This window comes from Scheffersomyces amazonensis (genome assembly GCF_036850825.1).
Source record: "Scheffersomyces amazonensis strain UFMG-HMD-26.3 chromosome Unknown RJT21scaffold_3, whole genome shotgun sequence".
NCBI lineage: Eukaryota > Fungi > Ascomycota > Pichiomycetes > Serinales > Debaryomycetaceae > Scheffersomyces > Scheffersomyces amazonensis.
The window spans coordinates 1,726,059-1,748,015 of NW_027042743.1; the positions used below are offsets into that span (position 1 = coordinate 1,726,059).

General features: G+C 33.0%; 3 protein-coding genes across 3 annotated transcripts; 1 reads left to right on the top strand and 2 right to left on the bottom strand. All coding sequences in view use genetic code 12, as the record gives it.

Annotated features, from left to right (window-relative positions):
* Positions 1–1,545, bottom strand: RJT21DRAFT_36462 (uncharacterized protein). Its single transcript, XM_064884313.1, has one exon. It carries the CDS (start codon positions 1,255–1,257, stop codon positions 160–162), a length of 1,098 nt encoding a protein of 365 aa, XP_064738878.1. The 5' UTR covers positions 1,258–1,545; the 3' UTR covers positions 1–159.
* Positions 1,546–7,091: 5,546 nt separating this feature from the next.
* Positions 7,092–8,425, top strand: NRG1 (Nrg1p). The gene has a single exon (XM_064881816.1). It carries the CDS (start codon positions 7,326–7,328, stop codon positions 8,268–8,270), a length of 945 nt encoding a protein of 314 aa, XP_064738879.1. The 5' UTR covers positions 7,092–7,325; the 3' UTR covers positions 8,271–8,425.
* Positions 8,426–16,388: 7,963 nt separating this feature from the next.
* On the bottom strand, positions 16,389–18,269 carry RJT21DRAFT_114240 (uncharacterized protein; the record flags this gene model as incomplete). The annotated part of the gene is made up of 1 exon (XM_064880234.1): positions 16,389–18,269. The coding sequence occupies one exon, from the start codon at positions 18,267–18,269 to the stop codon at positions 16,389–16,391; it is 1,881 nt and encodes a 626-aa protein (XP_064738880.1).
* Positions 18,270–21,957: the final 3,688 nt, after the last annotated feature.

Genomic DNA, 21,957 nt, shown 5'->3' on the forward strand with positions numbered 1-21,957 from the left:
GTAAATAATACAATAATTGTTATTAATTAGGAGTTTACTATATTTACTATGTTTATAATACATAGTATGCTTATTATGTTTATTAAATGTTTTCTTTTTCAAGGCTTAGGGGGAAGTGATATATTAATCGGTATGAGTTTTATACAAATTTATTGCAGCCTAATCTAAAGTAGCATATTTCTTTAAATGGTCTGGAATGGCATCGTATAAGCCCTTTGTCTTTAACCATTCTTTGGAAAAGATTCTGTCAGCATATTTGTGAGCAGAATCAGCTAAAATAGTTACAACATTACTTCCTTCGGGTAAAGTTTCGGCAACTTTAATGGCTGCAACAACATTTAAAGCACCAGTACCACCAAGATACAATCCTTCTTCATCTAAAAGTCTATAAACCATAGCAATGGAATCTTCATCAGCAATTCTTATAGCATCATCAATGATATCTAAATCTGGTTTTAAATTATCAGTAACTCTACCTTGGCCAATTCCTTCAGTGAAAGAAGATCCCCCTCTTACAATATCCTTACCATTTGATTTAATATAAGAATATAAAACACTTCCTGGTGGATCTGCTAAAACTGCTTTAACTTTTCCATTTGAAATTGTCTTAAGATATCTCGATGTACCAGCAAATGTACCTCCAGTACCGGTTGAACAGGTGAATGCATCTACTTTACCATCTAATTGAGCCCAAATTTCTGGTCCAGTTGTTTCAATATGTGCTTGTCTATTTGCAATATTATCGAATTGATTAGTCCAAACTGCATTTTCTAGACTTTCGGCATGACGTTTAGCTTGGTGATTATAATTTTGTGGGTCAGTAAAAGCAACGGCAGGGACTGGATATACTTCTGCACCAAGTAATCTCAATGTTTCAATCTTAGACTTTGATTGAGTATTTGGCATATAAATAACACAATTATAACCCTTTGCTCTACATACATGGGCAAGTCCAATGCCTGTATTACCAGCAGTACCTTCTACAATGGTTCCACCAGGCTTTATTAAACCTTTCTGTTCAGCATCATTGATAATATAAAGTGCAGCTCTATCCTTAATAGATCCACCTGGATTCATAAATTCTGCCTTTGCATAAATATTTCTACCTACTGATTCAGAAATCCTCGGTAACTTTAATAATGGAGTCTGACCAATTGCACCTGGAAATCCATTTTCTGATACCAATGGAATAAATGGTGGTTTCACTGGATGGTTAAGCGTTATAGAAAGCCATCTTCTAGAAACCTTTCCCAACATCTTATTAATTTGAATACAAAAGAAACATCTACATATGGTAAATCACTTAAGACTCAGTTATGAGTCGATGTTCTAAAATTCAAACATTTCACGTGCCATGGATCACATGCAAAATAGACGATTTTTTGTCGCATTTACATAAACCTTTTCTGACAAAATGTTTGAGGCGAACATTTTGAAAGCAGATAACTTACTTACCTTACGTCACAGTACCTCTTCTGACAGGGGGAGATTGAAAACTCCGGAACGAGAATTTACATCCTCCTATAGCCGAGTTGAGAACCAAAGTACGTAACCTCCTTATCACGGCAGTTGGCGCAAATTGAACAAAACGGTTGATGAAATGAAACTTATTATCTATACAATTGGCATCTGTGCATGGCTCTAATGCTTGTAGTTTTTTGTGATAGACCCTTCAACTATGCAAACAAATGTCAATCAGATGAAATTCAGACTTATCAATTATAATTGAAAGAAAAGTAGGTGTAGTTAGTGATATATATTTTCAGAAACCGAATTGCCGCGTGAATATTTTCTCTCTGTGAGTTAATGCAAAAGACTCCGAAGATTTACTTTTTAATTACGGAGATTATTTAATGAACTTAACTGAAACGAAGCCGCTGTAGCTAGATAGCAGTTGATCACTGATTGATAAGATGCGGAAGTTGAGATTTTCTTTATTGTTCTTGTAGTGAACTGTTTACAACTGACAAATGTAGGGTTTAGTAGAAGTATATCAAGATGAATTACTTTAAACTCTAACAGATATTGAATTCAAAATAGTTTTGAATTACGATACCCGGGGAAAGAAATAGAAGGTGTTTTGCATTAATTACAATTTTGATCAATGATTCCTTTGTACATGATACATTGTTTCAATAAATTCCAACGGATAATAACAATAGGGCAGCTTAAAATAATAAAACCCCTATGAAACATCATCTAGCTATGAGGCGCTTTGTTCTAATGCTGGTCAACTTTCAAATTCAAGAATCGAGCCAGTTGTGCATTAAGTGCCAAATGGCATGGAAACTTCTAAGCATAAGCCGGACTCTGAGTGTATTGTGTATTTGCGACTCTTCTTTTCCAATCTTCCATGCATAAATTCCTAACACAAAATATTCTTCTAATGTAAGTTTCTATTCCTCACAATTATATACGCTTGTATTATTGATAGAATTATGCGTTATACACGTACACTTCATAAAGCACAAATGAATCAGGATAGAATGCAGGGCTCCTTACTTGTACTTTGGTTACATTTCCGATATTACGTAATGTCTACTACTATTTGTTCTCTTTAGTATTTTTCCTTATTTCTATATGTATAAATTTTATTTTGCTTTCCCCTTGTCTATATATCCTATCACTCCATCTTATATCGAAATTGATTGAAAAAGAAATTGAGAGTTATAATCATAGAGCAATTGTTAGAAACGGTGCATAACTTTTACATACTTAATCGGACTAGAATCCCGGGGAAACCTAAGGAAGTATGTATATTCACTTTTCCGACAATAATGTGGCTAAGGTATAAGGGAAATAGAGTCCCTGAAAATAGGGAAGGCAGTTGCATTATGTCATGATGTTTTCTCCTTGATGCTTAGGCGTGCATGCATGGCAATCGTCATTATCTAAAGCAAGCTGGATACAGAAGTGATAACACATTGTGGAAGCACCTACCTCTTCAATTCGAAGACTCGCACCTACGCCCTATAAGCACGAATAATAACTTATTCTACGGGTAGAGGTAAGAATAAAGGTTATCTTAAAAAATTATTATGCAAGACAATTTCTTGGTTGAAAAACATTTTTACTATTGTTCCAAGAGTTGGTGCGTAATTATAAAATTATAAAATTATAAAATTACAGAGTCTTTTTATTTTTATTTATTGTTCTCGGATAGTGAAGTTAAAGGAAACAATCGATTTTGATTTATACATGTCAGTTACAGGAAAGGTTGGATGATTTCTAATTATGGATCCACTATCTAACGCCTCGAAGAGTAATTAGACACCCAATGATCAACACCATACAAAGTCCATACCTAAATCTACAGAACTAGAAACTTCCCCTTCGTTGTAGAGATAAGAGAAATTGCAAGTCCTTTGGAATGTTGAGCATCAATTCTCTTCGATATTACCCTTGCAAGCATGTAGAATATTTTTTCTTGGTAAGAAGGCTAAACTTACTTAGAAAACTAATGTGAGAACTTCAGCAAATTTATTAATATAGAGAGGTTTGTTAATATGGAGAGGCTTATTAATAGAGACAGGTTCTACTATAAATTTTATATATTAATTGAAAAAGTAGAAAGCAGCTAAGTAGGAAAAACGAAAATGGAGTAGTGATCAAAATAAAGGAAGTGGGTTCAAGTGATCCTTATTATTCTTTAAAGATAATATTTTGTTTTCATAATCTATGCATTGTTCTCTGAAGGTTACTATTTCGTTGTCAACACAGGTACATAATGCTTCTAATTGAGGCAAACTTAAACATATTCGGATGCTATAAATCTGTTTTGAATTGAAAATGTTACACAAAGTTAAATCCCATCAAATCCCAGAAAAAAATAAACTTTCCCAAATATAAACCAGCAGGGCATAGCGAAGCTCTCATAATTCAATATTTATCCTTCAAGAATTATACAAATTCATCAAAAATTCTCAACAAAAGCTATGCTATTTTGATTTGGATACTTCCGTTTTCGTTCATAATATTTCATTTTGATATTCCAGTTAATTCCTGCTTGAGCGTAAACTCCGCCATTGCCAATCATTCCTGTACATAAATACAGGGCCTCTATTATATGACAGCTTTGGAAATATGTAACGTAGCACCGATAGCAGCATAGTTTCAACTAAGTAGATAGTGCTTTGTGAACACGTGAACTCCCACCAATATTAAGAAAGCGCAGGCCAAGAAAATGGAATAATTGTAGCAATTAACGTGGTAAGCGAAATAGATACAGGAAATACTCGTTAGTCAGTCAGACTTTGCATGGTGATTGCATAGTAATAGAAAGTGCAGGCACCATTTTATTGCAAGTGAAGGTTGGGAAGTGCATTTTTTTGTAGGTCGGCAACCCACTTCTTGATTCTAAGAGAAAACATATTTCTGTTGGGCTCAGTTCTGAAGAATCCTCGTGTTACATTTAACACTCTCGATAAATGATTTATGAAGTGAATTAGAGAATAATCTAAGAAAGTGTATATTCACTTGCAGAACTGATCTGCAAAATTAATGCTCAACATAGTAAGCCGCTCAGTGTTATCACATGTAATAACTTTAGCGATCAGGTAACTAATATCATGTTTCACATAGTAGATGAATAGATGCTTGAAATTTCCAATGATTGTTATATGACCTATATGTGCGTAAAATGCGCTTTCTAGCGATGATAATGGCTTTATACCAAATCTTGGGGAGGATGAAATTTTGCTTACTGAAGGAGAGCGGACCACATTCCCCGAGCACCCTTTTGAATCAAATTTCAGGTTTACGACTGTCAAAGGCAGGAAGCGAGAAAAAGAAATCAAATCTCAAAAAAATGTAACCCACTGAATGAAGTTATTCCATGTTCTACTTCATTCTTCTTGTCACTATGACTTAAAAAATTTCTTCAAGGTAGAAAGGGGCGAATTCTAAAATAAGCAATTTGATCATCAGGTAACGCGGCCATTGTCAATCCAGGGAATTCCTGGTACCCTGAACCAAAGATGTTCTTTGGAAAAATAAAATGCAGAAATATAGTGTCGTAAATTAAGCATATTTATTTCACTGGTGAAACGAATTATGGGCCGCCTTACCTTACTTGACCTGATCATGCTTGATTTTCTGCTTATGAAATCTTGAATCTATGTAGTTCGAGGTAAGTATATGTTCGAATGCAGTTGAATGCATATAGTCATATGTAGTTTCATACACAAGAAGAGTGATCGTGGAATAACATATGGATTATAGTATGAAGACAGTAAATCTGCATCGGGAAAAGAATAAAATGGTTGCTCAATTCGAAGAGAAAGATCGAAAGTATATTCTAAGTACTTACATGTTACTTAAGTTATTCGAGCTATATTAGTTCAATTATAAGTTGATTTAATGATGGAAGTCCACACAAGAGAATTCGTATCTTTTCGAAAATCTAGCTCAGTTATTCTTGCAAAAGCTCTTTCCTTTGATGGTTAATACAAACCCTATGAAATATGCCTGTAAGGTGGATGTTTTTTCATATGTAGAGCGAAAATTTAAGAATTTTTTGAAATTTATGACAGCATTCTATACAGTATGAACTTGAACATCTTCAAAAAGCAATATTCAATACTGGCAAGTAGCAGAGCTTTTAGGTCACTACACGAGGCGTGGTTAGTTTTTTTTGTACCTGCCTAAATAACAATAAAGTAGATAGCATCGGTTAGTAGATTAGATTAGATATTCTCTCACTTCATTTAACACGCCTGAAGAAACCTCTTCATGAGGTAAAACTATCCAATAAAGATAACGATATTATATAAATGGAAAATGCTGTATCAACTATCGTATATCTGATTGACAAATCATTTACTGTATTTATCCTTTCTGAGTTTAGTTTGCACTCTCACTTCATGTGCTTGGAAATATCGGATGAAATTCTATGTAGAATTGGCTGACAGCGATCATCGAAGCAAAGTTTAACATGCAATAAGGTGAGAAAACATAAACAAAAAACTTTGTTTCGATCTGTATGCGTCGTACAAAAGTTAGTTTTAAAATTTGAATAATCTATATAGTGAGAAATATGATAGAAGGTGATGTGACACTAAATTTGATTTCTAAGTGACAAACATACTATAGAAAAGAAAATGCTTTGAACCAATATGGGCCCATAATCACATTTATGTTACTCGCTCAAGTTTGAATACATCATAAATACTAATTCCCCGCCCTAATTACAAAATATAGTTCAACATATGAACCAAATCGCAAAATGTTGCCTTCTCAAATGCAGTTAATTAAACAACAATGTATTTCCAAGCAATTAGTATTTTTAAATTTGAAGAAGTCACCGTGATGAGTTGCAATTAATGAAATACCAGAAGAATTATTTAATTATCCATTAGCAGCAACAGAAAAAAGTCGCGTTAAGAGCAAAGGTGACACGATTTACATACAAAAGCAAAATGGGGCAGGTGGAAACTTCTTCATTTAAAATCAGGTAGTGCGTCGGCAAACCAAACCTAAAACAAAATGGAAACAAAAAAATAACAAATAAATCCATAAATAAATAAGTAGAATACATTAGTGTATGTCCTATACGTAAAAAATAATATACAAATAGGCTATACAAATCCCAAGGATGTTATTCTGCACAACGTCTAGCTTTGAAGTGGAAATCTCTGCAATGCATAAGAATTTCTTTTTAATATGCACCTGTAGTCATGCACGCAACCATGAAAACTCTAATCAATTCCTATTATTTTTTCATTATCTGTTTTTGATTTTTAATTTTTTTTCTTATAAATATAATTCAGGTACAAGAATTTTTTAATTTTTTGTTGTCTGGCTCTGAGTCTATCGTTTTATCTTTGTTTTGTGTTACGAGCAAAGTACATATGCGCATTTCAAAACTTATTTTTTAGAATATATTTTTTAACAAAAGAAACTATATTCAGAGTACTGTTGTATGCACAATTGATTTAAGTTTGTGCATTCATTTGAAAAGTTGTAAATTGTTTTTTTTTTTTTTTTTCTTTTGGACTGTCAAAAATTAAGTAGATACTTAATTATGCTTTTAAGAAATATGATGATATAAAAGTATTTGAAGGTCCCACTGTAGAATGCTTTTTTCTAAACCCTATTGCTTTAATTATTTTTCTTTCATAATTGCTGTTTCATTTATTCACGCTCTTAAGTAGATTTTACATTCGAGAAACTCCATTACTTGTCAGTAATTACAAAGTGATATATTTGTTTTGCAGGCAGTATTATCTTCTTATCTGCCTCAGTTAGAATAAGTCAGATTTGAATAGAAAGTTCAACTTCATCATCGAAACATATTATAGGTACTAGGGCGATAATTTTTTTAAAAAATGTTTGCAGTTAAGCCAATGTCCCATCAATACCAAGATGAACAATCTACAAATGCTAATTCCAGACCAGCTAATGGTGGATCCTTGCCATCATTCAGCGAATTGTTAACTTCCATTCCTTTAGCAGGAACTCTCAGAACTACATCAACTACAAGCTCTGCTGTAGGTTCTCCATACATTCAATACAACGGCATATCAAGTCCTATTGATCACCGTCGATATTCCAACAGTACACCCCCAGTACCCAGCTTAAATCAAACTTCTACATCTTCAATATCTGCATCATCATCAACTTCATCAAATAACTCTATCTCCTCCTACATACAGCAACAACCAAATACACAACAAGCCATTATTCATCCTCATCCAATGCAAGCGACCATGGTGGTTGTAAATCCCACTGCAGCTTATCAATATCAACCCTACCACGCACAATTGTTACCAAGACAATCGTCTCAACAGCAGGTCGTTACTTATCAATGTGTGCAACCTCAACCAAGCCATGTTTTACAAACTAATAATCATCATTTAGTTTCACAAGCCCTTGTCTCTTTAACTGGTGCCCCTTCTACTGACGTTCAGTCTCCAACTTCCTTACCTTTAACGTTACCTACTCCACCATCATCCAGTAATTCTCATAGAACCATAGTGAGATCTAGTTCAAGCAGTAGTATTTCCAGCGACAGTGCAACATCTCCTTCTGGTTGGAATAATGAATCTAAGAGGAAGCATATTTGTAAGGTGTGTACCAGATCTTTTACAACATCGGGCCATTTGGCACGCCATAACAGAATACATACTGGTGAAAGAAAGCACATATGTCCTTGGCCTACTTGTGAAGCCCGTTTTGCTAGGCAAGATAATTGTATGCAACATTACAAGACACATACCAATGGTAAGAATAAGCGTGCCAAGGTTGGTAAAAAGCCAGTGATCAGATTCTAAGCAATGCTTGATCATTACCTTAATATTTCATGATTATTTCCGTTCTACTTCTGATAAAGCTAATGCTACGATTTATTAGTTTTTTATTATATATTTATTTTGGTTCTTTCTTTGGTAATTAATTGTTATTAATATTTTTAGTTCTTGTATATGTCTATATTTAATTCATTTACTTAAATCTTTAAATTCAATATATTAATGATATTCATTAAATAAGATATTGCTCATAAATGCTTGTGGGCTTTATAAAGCGTCGCCCATTATTGTCCCTAAGTTATCGATAGTTCTATCAACTTCGTGCCGGCGGGGTCCTGTTTTCTGAGAAGTACAAAAAACGTTCATGTTAACAACAGAAAATTCACAGCAACTACCAACTCAGTATCGGAATTCTTCCTAAACATCTACGTGATTAGTCAACATTGCTGTATTTTTAGGTTATGTTCATATCCAGAGTAGGAAATGGTAATATACATTCAATAACTTGGATGTATACGAAATAAAATGAGCTCAAGATTCCCTTGTTAATTTGCAGTTGGCAATTTTACTTTCTTAGTTACAAAATACTTCCAACATTTTGATATTATTTTTTATAAAATGTCGTCTTAAAAATCCTTTATTTTTATTTTCTATATTTTTATTTTTTTTTTTTGACAAACCGAATAGATGGAAATATATCTAGATATTTACAAATGAGGGTAAAGCGACCATCTGACACAAAGTCAAATAAACGATCACTTAAGTCAACGCTTGCGGGATAAATTAATTCTTATTATACGGTTTTGCGATAACCCAGATAAAACTGTCGAACTGGGTGGTTGTAATAACTTTTTTGGGAAATCATTGCGGGAGCCTTTGTGATGCTCAAATTATTAAACTTTTGGCAACGTCTCTCTCTCCACACTATAAATTTTAATAAGACAATTGACTTTACTAAGCTTTCAATACAAATACTTTGGTCTACCTTTTTAAACTTTGAAGAAAGCCTATATCAAATCTGTAGTAATACAACGAGTTGAAAGCATAAGCAAGCACCCCTAAACCTAAATGAAAGTTTAAAAATATAGGAACCGTCAAAACTAAATAACCTTAAAAAACTTGAAATCGTACCATTGCATACGCTCTATGTATATCTCCTGGGCCCACACTCTTATACTTGTTATTTTAATAGTGTAGTCTCTGTTTTACATTTTAAAGCTAGAATATTCAACAACAATTTTCTTATACTCGCTCAAATTCTTATTCGTGTCTTTTCTTCTAACCTTTTCGAGAGGAAGCAATTCATTTCATATGTTAATTCACTGTTTCTTTTGGTTGTTTAATTCCTATCCCTTCAATCAGCTAAAATCTTTATGTAACATCACAAAAGAGCTATATTTTTTAATGAGATATTTTCTTACCTTTTTGAGTTGCTTTTAAACTATTAAGCCAGAAAATAATATCTCAACTAATGGCTTAGATTACGTAATCGGCATTTGACCAGATATGCTGGCGCTTAACAATACACAAAAGACGTAGCTTCTGGATGTATACCAGAACGGGAAGTACATCCCGAGCACCTTCACATTTGCAGTGATATTGATACTTAAAAGAGGTATCGTCTTAGCCCTTAACACTGGAATCCATCAAACTGCTTTCTATTAAAGGCAGCATAAAATACGATATTCAATTACAATATTCTAATTTTAGCAATATTAGCTTATTGTATATCGTTTTTAATTGGTCCTTCTAAGGCGTTCAATCTGCTTAAAGATGTACTTAGTTTGATTTAGATATGCTTGACCGTTTATTCCTGCAACAAGGTATTGTTTGCGACTTAATTCTCATAGCAAACGCGATCCGAGAGTCACTTCAACGAAAACAAATATTATGACTTAAGGCCGGATGGATTTAGTTGCTTTTTCTTTCTATCTGTTTTACTCAATCTACATTGCATGACTTCAATAATAATAAGTTAATGAAGGATTTTTATAATAATAAAGAGTACTCTATAAAATAATATTTAAAAAATATTCAAATGAAGGAATTGCAGAAATTATAGCCTTGATAATCGTAGACCAGAAAATGGGTGCATTGTACATAATAAAGTATAAAGAACAAAAAACTTGGTCTAATTTTTTGTTGAAGTAAAGTGACAATGGGATCATTCGCTAACGCTTGAGACTAATAATGACTCGTAATAATGCTTCTTCTCAAATACGAAGATTGTCAACGTATGTTTGGACCCTACCAGTATTCATATCTTATTTTCTTGCTTGATCTTTAGTTCATCGATGAAGTCTTATTATAGTCATAGAGGGAACAATGATGGCTTAATCAATTGACATATCCTGCACTCTTTAAAATTTTCTATGCTATCTAGCTCTAAGCCCTACAATATGTAGAACAAGTAGACATCATGAAATGAAAAAGAGCTGTATCACGCAAGAGTAGATGGAAATCCGTATTCCTGTTTTAGGTTAAATCTTGTACTAATTAATCCAACCGAATGTAAACAAGTTATTCAAACACGTCTCAAATGTACGAATAACTAAGGTATATACTGTGCTATTTTTATTTTCACTACTCTTTTATAAGAACAATATTGTTAAACTTACATAAAATGTCAAATTTTAGCGAGCACATGTACTAATTGAATATCCTAATTAAGATAATTTTATAAGAATTGAGTCCAGCATCATCTAAATCTGTTGAAAACAAAGATCAACAGTCCTGAGCCTATATGCAAAAGCCCTTTTCTACGTTAAGTTCGTAAGTCGGGTTTACGAAAGTTTACTCTTAGTCTTAAGAAACAAAAACTGGGCCGCCTTCATTCAAAGTTTGCTAACGATTGTTTGCATCTATTATATTGATTATGCGCGTAATTACAAAATTAGATCTTCTGGGAAGGTTTTGAACCCAAACTTATTGTATTCGTCTCTCCCTAATCTCATTTACGACACTATAATCAAGCACAAAACATTCATCGAAAAAAACTACGTTCATGTGTGTAAAAATATCTCAAAACTTAATCAGATCGTGCATGCGTTATTCCGCCTTGAAAATAAAACCTAGAAAAATAATCATTACATAAAAAAAGTTTGTAATAGAACGTTGCATTTTCAGTAGATATTTTTTGAGTGTAGTTCTGGACTTGCCCTTCTCGTTTTCCTCTCTTGTAAACTGTATTATTTTCAAGCAATATCTGCCTAATGGCATGCGAGTCTTTTTACCTACCCTCAGTTTTATCTTTGCTGGTGAAAGCAATTGGGACGCGACGCAGATTAACTGATTTCAAACCATGCTATTTTGTGTTCTTTACTCCCAATGCATATCTTGCTGTACATTTATTCGTGGTAATAACTTACTAACAATGTTTCTGCGTCGTAAAAGGGTATAATCTTACCGTCAACTTATTATTTTTGAACTTCATATCCGGAGAGCAGATATCAATTAAAATAAGCAGATATGTTCGCTTTATGTATCCTCGAAACAATGGGATCCATCAACTTTAAACTTAAAAACATTGTACTTCTTATACTTAGAATTTTTAACCCTAAAAAGCATCTTGTCTCAATTAGTTTAAGGATCAAAAAATTATTTCTGAAACTTAGAAAATAATTACCAGATGATATAAGCAGTCTGTCAGACGCACATCAAACAGATATTGAATTTACAAGCATTACATGGCTCAAAACAGAAATATTAGCTGGGAAATAAGTGAGCAAACGAAAGAGAGAAAACATAACTCATGAAGAATCTCATAGTAAATACCGGACATTCTTCTTGTCATACTATAGGGAAATTCAGAGGTAATAATATACTAAGTACCCCAAAAAGTGAAGGGACATGTTCTTTATATTTTTTGTATGCAAATCTGAGAATATACTTGAGGGTTCTGCATTTTCTCAATTAGGATAGAAGCAAACACATCTATTTGGGGGCCGGGATACGAAAAAAAATAAAAAAGAATTATTTTTTAAGCTTTTCTTCGTTCATAATCGGTTTAATGCTTTCACAATTGGATAGTCTGAGTAGGCAAACATCGCCAATATACGGTTTTAGAACAAACTTTCCATTTTTAAATTCAAGTTAGGCTATCTTCTCTTCTAGGAAATAAGCACGAACTAGCGAAACTGAGACAAAGACTAAAGAATGGTTCAATATGTTTCCTTTAATATTGTAAATCGCTTTTATATCCGACTGTGCGCATATATGGTGGATGGTGAAGAGTGTTCATCTATCCCCAATTGAGAGAACTAGCGATAAAAAGTTTGGTTCCAACAAAAGCCTTTTGCGTCGATCCTCATACTTAAAAAATACCAGTTGCCAGATACATCGAAGGAAGTATGGACAGCTGGCCTAATTGAAGGCATAAAGAAATATTTTGTAAGTCCTGTACGAGGACCGGCAACCTACTCTGTAATATCAACAATTGTTCTATTCATAGAATGGCTACATTTGTGTTGATTTCATAAAGGCGAAGAGTTCTTTGACGTCGTTGGATCAGACTCTTCTCATTTGGTTGGGCATATCTTTAGATCAATGTAACGTTGACTTATTTAAAATTCCTCAGCTCAATTCGAATTTTTCGTAAATAATGCAAAGAAATAGGGTCCGTCTCAGATCGGTAGAAAAGAACTATTCACAATCCTTTGTACATCGTACATCGAAATAATGTAGCTGTCGCCTTTTACATCCAATAATTAGAGAAATAAATTCTCTGTTTATAAAATCTACTAATAAATTCCAGAAATATCAGACCACACAAAGTCTGGAAATTGATATCAACAGCATATTTCCATTTACAGGGTTGTTTTTCCGGAGCTTCACTCTAAGAAAACTAAGGCTGAATAAAAATGATTAAAAAATATGAGAACTAAAATAAAAAAATAAAAAAATAATCTATGTCGCTCTAGAAAAAACGACATTCTCAGATCTCTTTTTGCGTCGCCTCATCGAAGAAGGTACTAATGCAAAACACAGAAATAAATTAAATGCAATAGTTTAATAAAATGACTATTGCAGTCGACGTAATTAGTGATCAACGAACGTGCATGAAACTTATACAAGACCCATTGAGACAGGTAAAGTAGTGAAATTGTACAAATTTTGGAAGGTTTTTAATTATTATCAATTACAGAGTATATGCGAAGCTCATCCTCATTTTAATTATTCATCGTTTTTATATTAGAGGCGGTTCAAACGATGAAAAAGATATGACTTTCGGTCATTCATAGATTAATCAACCTTCTTTTCCAATCGGTTTCGTTCCAGCTCCTTTATAAGCAGTACATATTGCATCTAGAAACAGAACACTTACAGAATTGACATTTGTTTTCTTTTTCGTCATCGTATTGAGTGAATTAAGGGCTCGTGAAGCAAATTAAGATATTTCTAAATAAAATAAAGGGTATCATTGTTATGTAAGTGTTTGCATTGTTTCCGTTGAAAACTCCGTCGTCGTCTATACAAGTATATATTCTTCTCTATTTTTGTGTACCTTAAATTTACGTCACCCACAAAACTTTCTTTTTTTTAGGATCTCATTGTTGGGAAACATATTTTCGGAGTACAGTACGTTTCAAGTATGAGATGAATTAACTAATGTATAATGGTTTAGCGTCAGACGTCTCCTAAATATTTTACCACTTGTAACACTACAGAGTACCAAATATCCTTGTTAATGAAATTCTCGTTTCTTGTAGATTTTAAATTGATAAATTGTGGAAAGGGTCTAAGACTAGAGCTCTAATCTATATAGAACCCTGAACTTTCGATTACAATTCAACTTAACAATAAAATAAGAAACAATGGAATCCATATTGCGTTTAAGCATGGAATGTGTTCAAAATAAATTAACAGCAAGAAATCGTCAAGCAATATTAGGATCTGAACTGGTAGGTAATAATAATTGTAAATACTTAAGAAAATATAGTTCTTTATTATTTTTTGTATTATAAATAATACATAATTGCTATTCTGCTCATTGTCATGAACTATGGGCATTGTTTCATTAAGTGGAAACATAATTGCTTTAATTGTTATAAGAACTAGACGACCTGGTTTAGAAACTACTCAAAGCTTAATATTGTTGAGAATGAGTTGCCGAATCAATGAACCATTAAAAAAGTAACCACCAAACACATAATAGAGGTTATAAGTGACTTGTGAAAACTGACTACAATAATAGTCCCAAACATAAATTACATGGCCGTGAAATCTCTGAAAAAGTAAAATATGCCTGTTGAGGCATTAAGGCGGTTTCATTTCAGGGGTCCTTTGGGTAGAACAAATTAGAAATCTTAGACAAACAAAAACTTTAAAAAATATTAGAAGCAAAACTTCCCAGATCTGAGATGCTCCCTTAGACCTAATTTTCACATTTTCCGTTCACTTAGTTCTAGTATATAGTCGTATATTTAAGCTGAATGTGCTTTCGTTTTCTTGAACTTCTTTCTATTCTTTCTTGTCAAAGGAGCTGTTAAATTGACGGGCTTCTGTGACGCATATTCCAGTGAAATTTTTAAGTGTCCCCTTTTTTCAGCCCTAATTTCGGCATAATTACACAACAAAAAGTCAGTCTGTAACAAAACAAAATGTAAGTGAGATATCACACACCCGTTAATCATTACGGCATACATGAAGCCAAATTAATAAGTTCATTCTAGAAAAGTGTTTTAACTATAGTTGGTACATTAATTATAGCATTGTAGTAAACCTTCAATAATAATTTTGAATTTCAAGTTCATTCTAAAAAATTTATCTGGACCCATTAACTTCGCATTAATTATCTACATAAACCCCTCAAAATAGGGTCCTGTATGCTAATTGATTAAAACCAGCGTGACCTCATAAGTTCAATTCCACTACATAGTACATCATAACTTAACTGACCCTTTTTAATTCCATGAACAATAAAGCCTTACAATCTGGTTATTAACTTATTGTTTGAATCTAAATCAAACCTACCAAAAAGCTGTGGGATTCGTTTGCTTTCATCTGCATAAGCAATCCTGTACATGGACTTTATGTGCATATTACATCCGACCCTGTTAGAAAATATTATTTATAACGAAGCTTCAATGTTCCTTTGAATGTTTCATATCTAAAAAGGATTGAACTATTCAAATTGTAGATTGCATAAAGTAGACTGCTTCATTAAGCAGAAGATTTTGTACTTGAGGTCATTATGCTGATTAGCCCTTATCATTATTTATCATAATTTTGTTGCTTAAATAAAGCTTGCACAGAAGTCAACTTGTTGCACAAAACTGCAACATACTTGCCTTCAAACTAGTTCGTGAAGGCAATGGTGAAGCTATCTACCGATTTTATTATCGTGCTATACTTTATAACTCCGATAACTTCAGCTTCGTTGTTCTTTTTATAAATCTTGTCATTAAAAGTTTTCTACTTGTTCAGGCGGCGTTTCAATCCAGAACTTTTATCTTGACTTTCCAATAATATTTTATGCATCGCTGAATATTTTCTAGATGTCTTATTTAAAAGAACTACAAAATCAATTTTTTGCCTAGTTTATTAATTAATAAAGTACAAGAGAAAAATTTATGATGTAGCCCCTTGCGGGGGTATGGCATATCATGGGGAACGCATATTCCCTAACCAGCTTGGGTTATAGTTCTGCAAAATAATTACACCGCAATCAAGGCGTTTCTCTGATGAAATGCACATTATTATAATACGATTAAGGAAGAAGAAAATGTTTTATGCATATTTGTAAAACGAAAAAATTTGTAGTGTACAAATTAAATTATTGTTTACTCTTTATTAATAGGATCTTTCCATCTCTATATACAATTAACGTATCCATAGTAAGAGATAAATAGAATCCTCTAAATGATACATATTCATCAAAGCTAATACAACAGTTAAAATGTGATCAGTCTTTCTTTATATTCATTTTAAGGTAAACCTCTGACAATGATATAGGCTAAAATATATACATATAGCATTCACTATTATTTTTATTGTTCATCAAATGGTAGTATTCTGTTCTGCATTACTAGTTATTTATTGTTAAACCTACACGTAAACAAATCTTACAACTACCGGCAAATCATACATCTAAGCTGAACAGGAGGCTTAATTTTAAAATTTTACAACAAAGCCATGAAACATTCACAAGTATCTTTCGTAACAATGGGTCCCGTTCAACTCTTTATCCATTGTATAAATGATCCCATTTATAACAACACGATTAATGTTAAGATGAGTTGATTCATTATCACCTCCATCATTAAAGACATATGCCTCCATATTATTTGATTGCCTTTGAGTCTCATTAATTATCATTTCGTCCTTTTGATCTTCATCAAATCTCTTTTCAGCATTACCTCTATCAAGTTTCAAGACTTTGATAATGATACTATCAAAATAATGGGACATGGATAAAGGAACACCTTTTAAGTAATGAAATGAATTAATGTTGCATCTGAAATTTTCTTTCTCCTTATTGTCATCTTCTCCGTCAAACTCTCCTAAATCGATTACTTTGACTGAATAACATTTTAATGGATGATAAAAATCGAGTCGGTCTAGACTGTGATAATCCCAACTATATTGCCTTAGAGGAAAATGCCCTAAGTGTAAATTAGTGAAATATTCATTTCTACTAATTAGTCTAAGCAGTAGATAATTTGCAACTATATTAAAAAAATGAGAACTATTCAAATCTTTGAACCTTTGCAATCTGACATCATAGTACTTATGATGCATTAAGTAATCATCGACCAATCCAAGAGACTCAATACAATGCGTGCACTTGCAGCCATTCCATAACATGGTATTCATTGATTGTTCATAACTAGACAATGAAGCAAACAAGTTAGGTAAGTACAACGTCACTTTTCGAGTTGCAGTAGATAGTATTTGAGGCAATATAGTTTCATACAATTTCATTCTTCTCAAATAGTTACCGTCGAAGCCGTCGTCAAAGTCTCCAAATAATGGCACTGAATGTTCTATGGATAAATACTGCAAATTTTTAACCAACCCTCTTATGAAGTTAAAAATATTTAAATCGAAAATTTCATTGGATTTATGACTTGAGTATACGAAATTTTGTACAATTGAAAGTTTTTTTAGTTTTTGACAATCATTAACAGGAATCAACTTCAATATAGCCAAAACATCCTCTTGTTCATTTGGGCTGCCTATTACAATCTCTAAATTCTCAAGTTTGGCCCAATTAATTAGTTTAACTAATTCTATATTTTGGGACAATTCTTCATGATTAATAACAAGTTTGAATGTCTTTAAGTTTGACAATACTGTTGGATGGTTGTGAATTACCTGATGTACAAATTTCCAATAATTTGGCTCGTCGTTAGGCAATATCAAGGACTTCAATTTAAATAACCAACCAGGAATATATAACACTGGAGAAGATATAACGCAGGAGTCTGTTATTATTAACTCTTCTATAGATTTTCCGTGAATAAAATGTATTTGGTCATCAAACGTGTCATCAAGCACTCTCGTCTTGACATTAATGGCAGCTAAATCTATCTTAGACCTTAGGTTTATATCTGAAATAAAAAAAGTTCTAAGACTAAGATTATTGGTCAGCACTAATTCCACTAATTGTTTGAGATTGTCAACAAACACGAGATCTTTTTCAAAGTCTTTGCCAATTATATGTATCTCTTCGACATGTTCGAGCAAGGAAGAATTAAATTTCAAAGATTCAATAAGAAGTTGCAATCGCAAATTGATCAACTTCATTTGAACTTCGCTTTTATCAAAAACCTTGCCTTCATTTATTTTATGATGTAATGCATATACCACAGTGTGGTTAGAATCTACGTAATCAGACAACCTTTGGTCACTTGGACTATTGACTATGGGATCTCGTTGGATCAAGATTCGTTTATATAACTTCTGTATACATGGTTGGTAAAATTCGAAATTAGTTTGTGCAAGGTTAAGAACTGATTGTTGAGGTAAGTAGCTGATAATATGCTGCTTTATCGAAGACGGTAAATCGATCAAATTGACCATTGTAAACCCTCGCTTTATATCGAATTCATGTTTTGCAATATTGAATCATCTTGCTCTTTTTTCTGTTCGTTCTCATGTTTGGCCAAAAAAAAATGGTTGGGCCCCACATGCAGTTTCTGAAAAATTAGACTGCGAATCGTGAAACACCAATAAATTGTTCTATAAACAAGGCATCGGTCATCTCTGCTTCAATCATAGAAAATAGTTCTATTACAATTAAGCACAATTGAGCAGGTTTAGATTATTGCATTCTTAATATACACAACTTCAAATGTTTCTTAAACATTAAATAAAAAAATTCAAAACATATAGGGTCTAAAGTTCCTAGTCATTCAGGCTATTGTGACAAACTTTAAATAATTCTTTGAGAATTCTGCTTGCTGCACCTAAGGGAATTCTGGTTTTTGCACTCCTCGGTATTCTTTTGCATTCTGCAAGTATACTCTAATGAACCCTTTCTAGATTCTCAAAGGCGCTTTTGCGTGTCAATTTAGAAGCTGCCATCGTCAAATGTTTACGAAAACTTAAAATGTATCAAATCAACATTATTCGTTAGGCTGTTTTCAATTCTGATCTAAAATAGTATTTTATTGGTCTGCTACAAGAAGCATTAAAACCAAGGCGATTTTCGAGAATATTATAACACTTCTCACTAGCATGAAGTGCATGGAAAATAAAGCAAAGGCCGAATAGCCAACAATGGCACAAATGAGATAAAGTGCGTATAAAAGATAACATACTGGTACATTGTTAAGAGAGATTCACCACTTCTTCCAGCCAAAGCCCTTAGACACTTGAGGCTGGTATAAACATATAATTAATTAGTCCATGACACAAAACGCTAAACAAAGGCATTGCACTACACAACTTAAACAAATATTTCTTGTTGCACTTATTTTATATAGTGGACTCACCAACACAAATTTGTCGATGGGACTAATTTAGACATATCACATTGCTTGGTTATTGCCATTCTTGGGATTTTGATTATCGATTGTTTTTAATGCTGTTGAACAAAATAGGCTGATTAATGTGCTTGCCTTGCAGCTCGCTGAAAGTCGGGTCGGTAGCCCGCAGAAAGCTTAAAAAGAACATGGAATCCCATTTCATTCATTCCATCAATTTCTTACCTTTTCTAATCTTGGAACTTTTCTATTCTAATATTCCTTCATTCCCAAGAAAACCAAGCACAGACTTCACATGACACTTAGACAGAAGTAAATAAAAAATATAAAGTAAAATTAGTAGTTTTCATTATACTTGCTCTTTTCTCTTTAGGTTTTACTTCTTGCGTCTTAACTGCATGCAATTTTGTATTTCAGTTAAAGTTAATTCAAATACGTTATAGTTTAATTATGCTATTGTGTTTATTATTATTTTTTAGCGAGAATTTTCTTAGTACTACATAAAAAATATTAGTATTTTACATTTACAAAAACAGTAATATTTCTCGCTCGAGTTTCTCTTTTTGGCTAAATAAGTGTTTTCCAAACGCGTCACTGGTACTTGACAGGTTGACCGACAAAAGTAGAAAGGTTTAAAAGGGATGTTGTTAATTTCATCCTAATCTACTACCCAATTTCACAGTTTCAATTTAATTCAATTTAATTCAATTTAATTCAATTTCATACTTTTACAAGGGGGTGGATGATGGCCGAAACAGCAGTTTGATCTGCAGCGTCTTGTATGTTCTAGAATGGCAAATAACATGCTCTTCATGTGGTTATGAAACTTCTCTACAATAAGTCAGTCGACTAAAGTGCATCTATTGTTAAGCATTATGTACAAATCGAATGTTGGAATTTGAAGGGTCAAGACTGACATATGTTTGCAACCATCAACCCATTGGCACAACACTCTAAGATTTAGCAACTAAGAAAACAGTAAGAAAATAATACTCTTATCGATAACACTTGTGTCCTATCCTCAGATTACGATTGAAGCCTTATGATTAGTAAATTTGCATAAAAGATGATAGTAATATGGCCGAAAGTTTCTTATTAAGATTTGGAACTCTGGTCTCGGTCCTCTTATTTTTAATATAAAAATTATTTATAGAAGCAAAAGCGTACCGTAGCAAAATTAATGCAGCCAAAGTTCATGTTGCAATATATCAATATTAGTAAAAAAAAATTTATCCAATGTTTTAATAGTAATCAATGGTTATAAAATTTAATATTGGCAGTGCTTTTAACACTTAAACTTATCATTATGCTACCAGACTCAATTGGCCACACATTTTAAATTAATTATCACAAAAGCCTGTTGAATTCGGATGATGTCCGCGCTCACCGAATCTTTGATAAATGCTTATTGTTATGGGACCAACTATGTTAAAGGCAGTTTCCCGCCTCTGATTAAATTCGTCTAGTTCTTCAAGAACAATTCAAAATTATATTATCTAACCATTTGGCTCGATGTGGGAATCGTGTAATGATTTTTTAATACATTTCTCCAACTTCACTGAAGCATTGTTGCCTAGTTTTTCATCTCTTATCAGATGTTACAAATGAGCTAAAGCCGTACGGACGAATTCTCCGGGAATAAATTCGATTTTTCACGTGCCGAAGTTCGGGTTCAAAAAAGGTCAGCGAAAATTTTAGTAGTTAGAAGTTCGGTTGAAAGTGATCGGCCTAAAATCCGTTTACTACTCCTAGAAATGAAGAGAAAAATAATTATCACCGATAAATCCCAAAGTCGGACATGTTGTAAAGTGACCGGCCTTACATCAAGCCTATCTCGGATTCAAAGAATTTGAGACCACAAAGCTATAAATTAGGTACGTTAGCCCCGAGCAAGAAGCTTACTATCACTAATCCTACTGTGCTTTCGTTACTATTCTCTATTAATGTACGTAATTCTCTATATTTGCCTAGATTGTCAAGATTTGCAACTTAGACAAATTTAATGTTATTTTTGAAAAAGGTTAGCATTTATACCATTTGGATCAATTATTCTTTCTATAAAGGCGGTGAATAGCATATATCAGTATATTGTCTGTGATATCAGTATATACTGATATCTACTATTCACAGATAGCCTTCGGAACACGATGTTGATAGGGCTATGCTCTGGCGAAAAGTAAAATAGTGTTCCAGAAGCACTACTCTGGTCCGTGCCAGAGTGATGTCGGCTAGAACTAAGTCGGCTAAAATCATCGGCCATTTTTGGATGGAAGAAAAACAAAAAAAAATAGAACCAAAAATATCCGAGCCGTACAGTCTGAGGAACGCTCAACTGTCGAACTTGTTATATAGATCTTCCTCTCCGTAATAGCTAAATTAAAAGAAAGCGAAATAGACCATCAGAGAAAATCTATAATGAGATGCGGTGGGGACTTTCCCACTATCCTGAAGAACAATTACCAAATTTAACTATAAATAAATTAAAGTTGTGTGCCGGCAATAACCTGAACTTAGCTTATCTCCTTTGGCCGTGTCGGGAGAAAATTTAAATCCCTTTCCTCACGGCTAAAAGCAAGATAAAAGTTTTCTTTGATCATTAAGCTTTAGAGTTCAGGACCCTAAGATTATTTCGATGAATGATTATAAATACATACTAAATATATAGCCTCTAATGAATCTTTCGGCCGAATGATAATCGATCCAACATCTACTATTGCTACTATCTACTATTACATTACCTTTACTCATCTCTAAGTATACTCTTGCTATAATGTACCAATAAC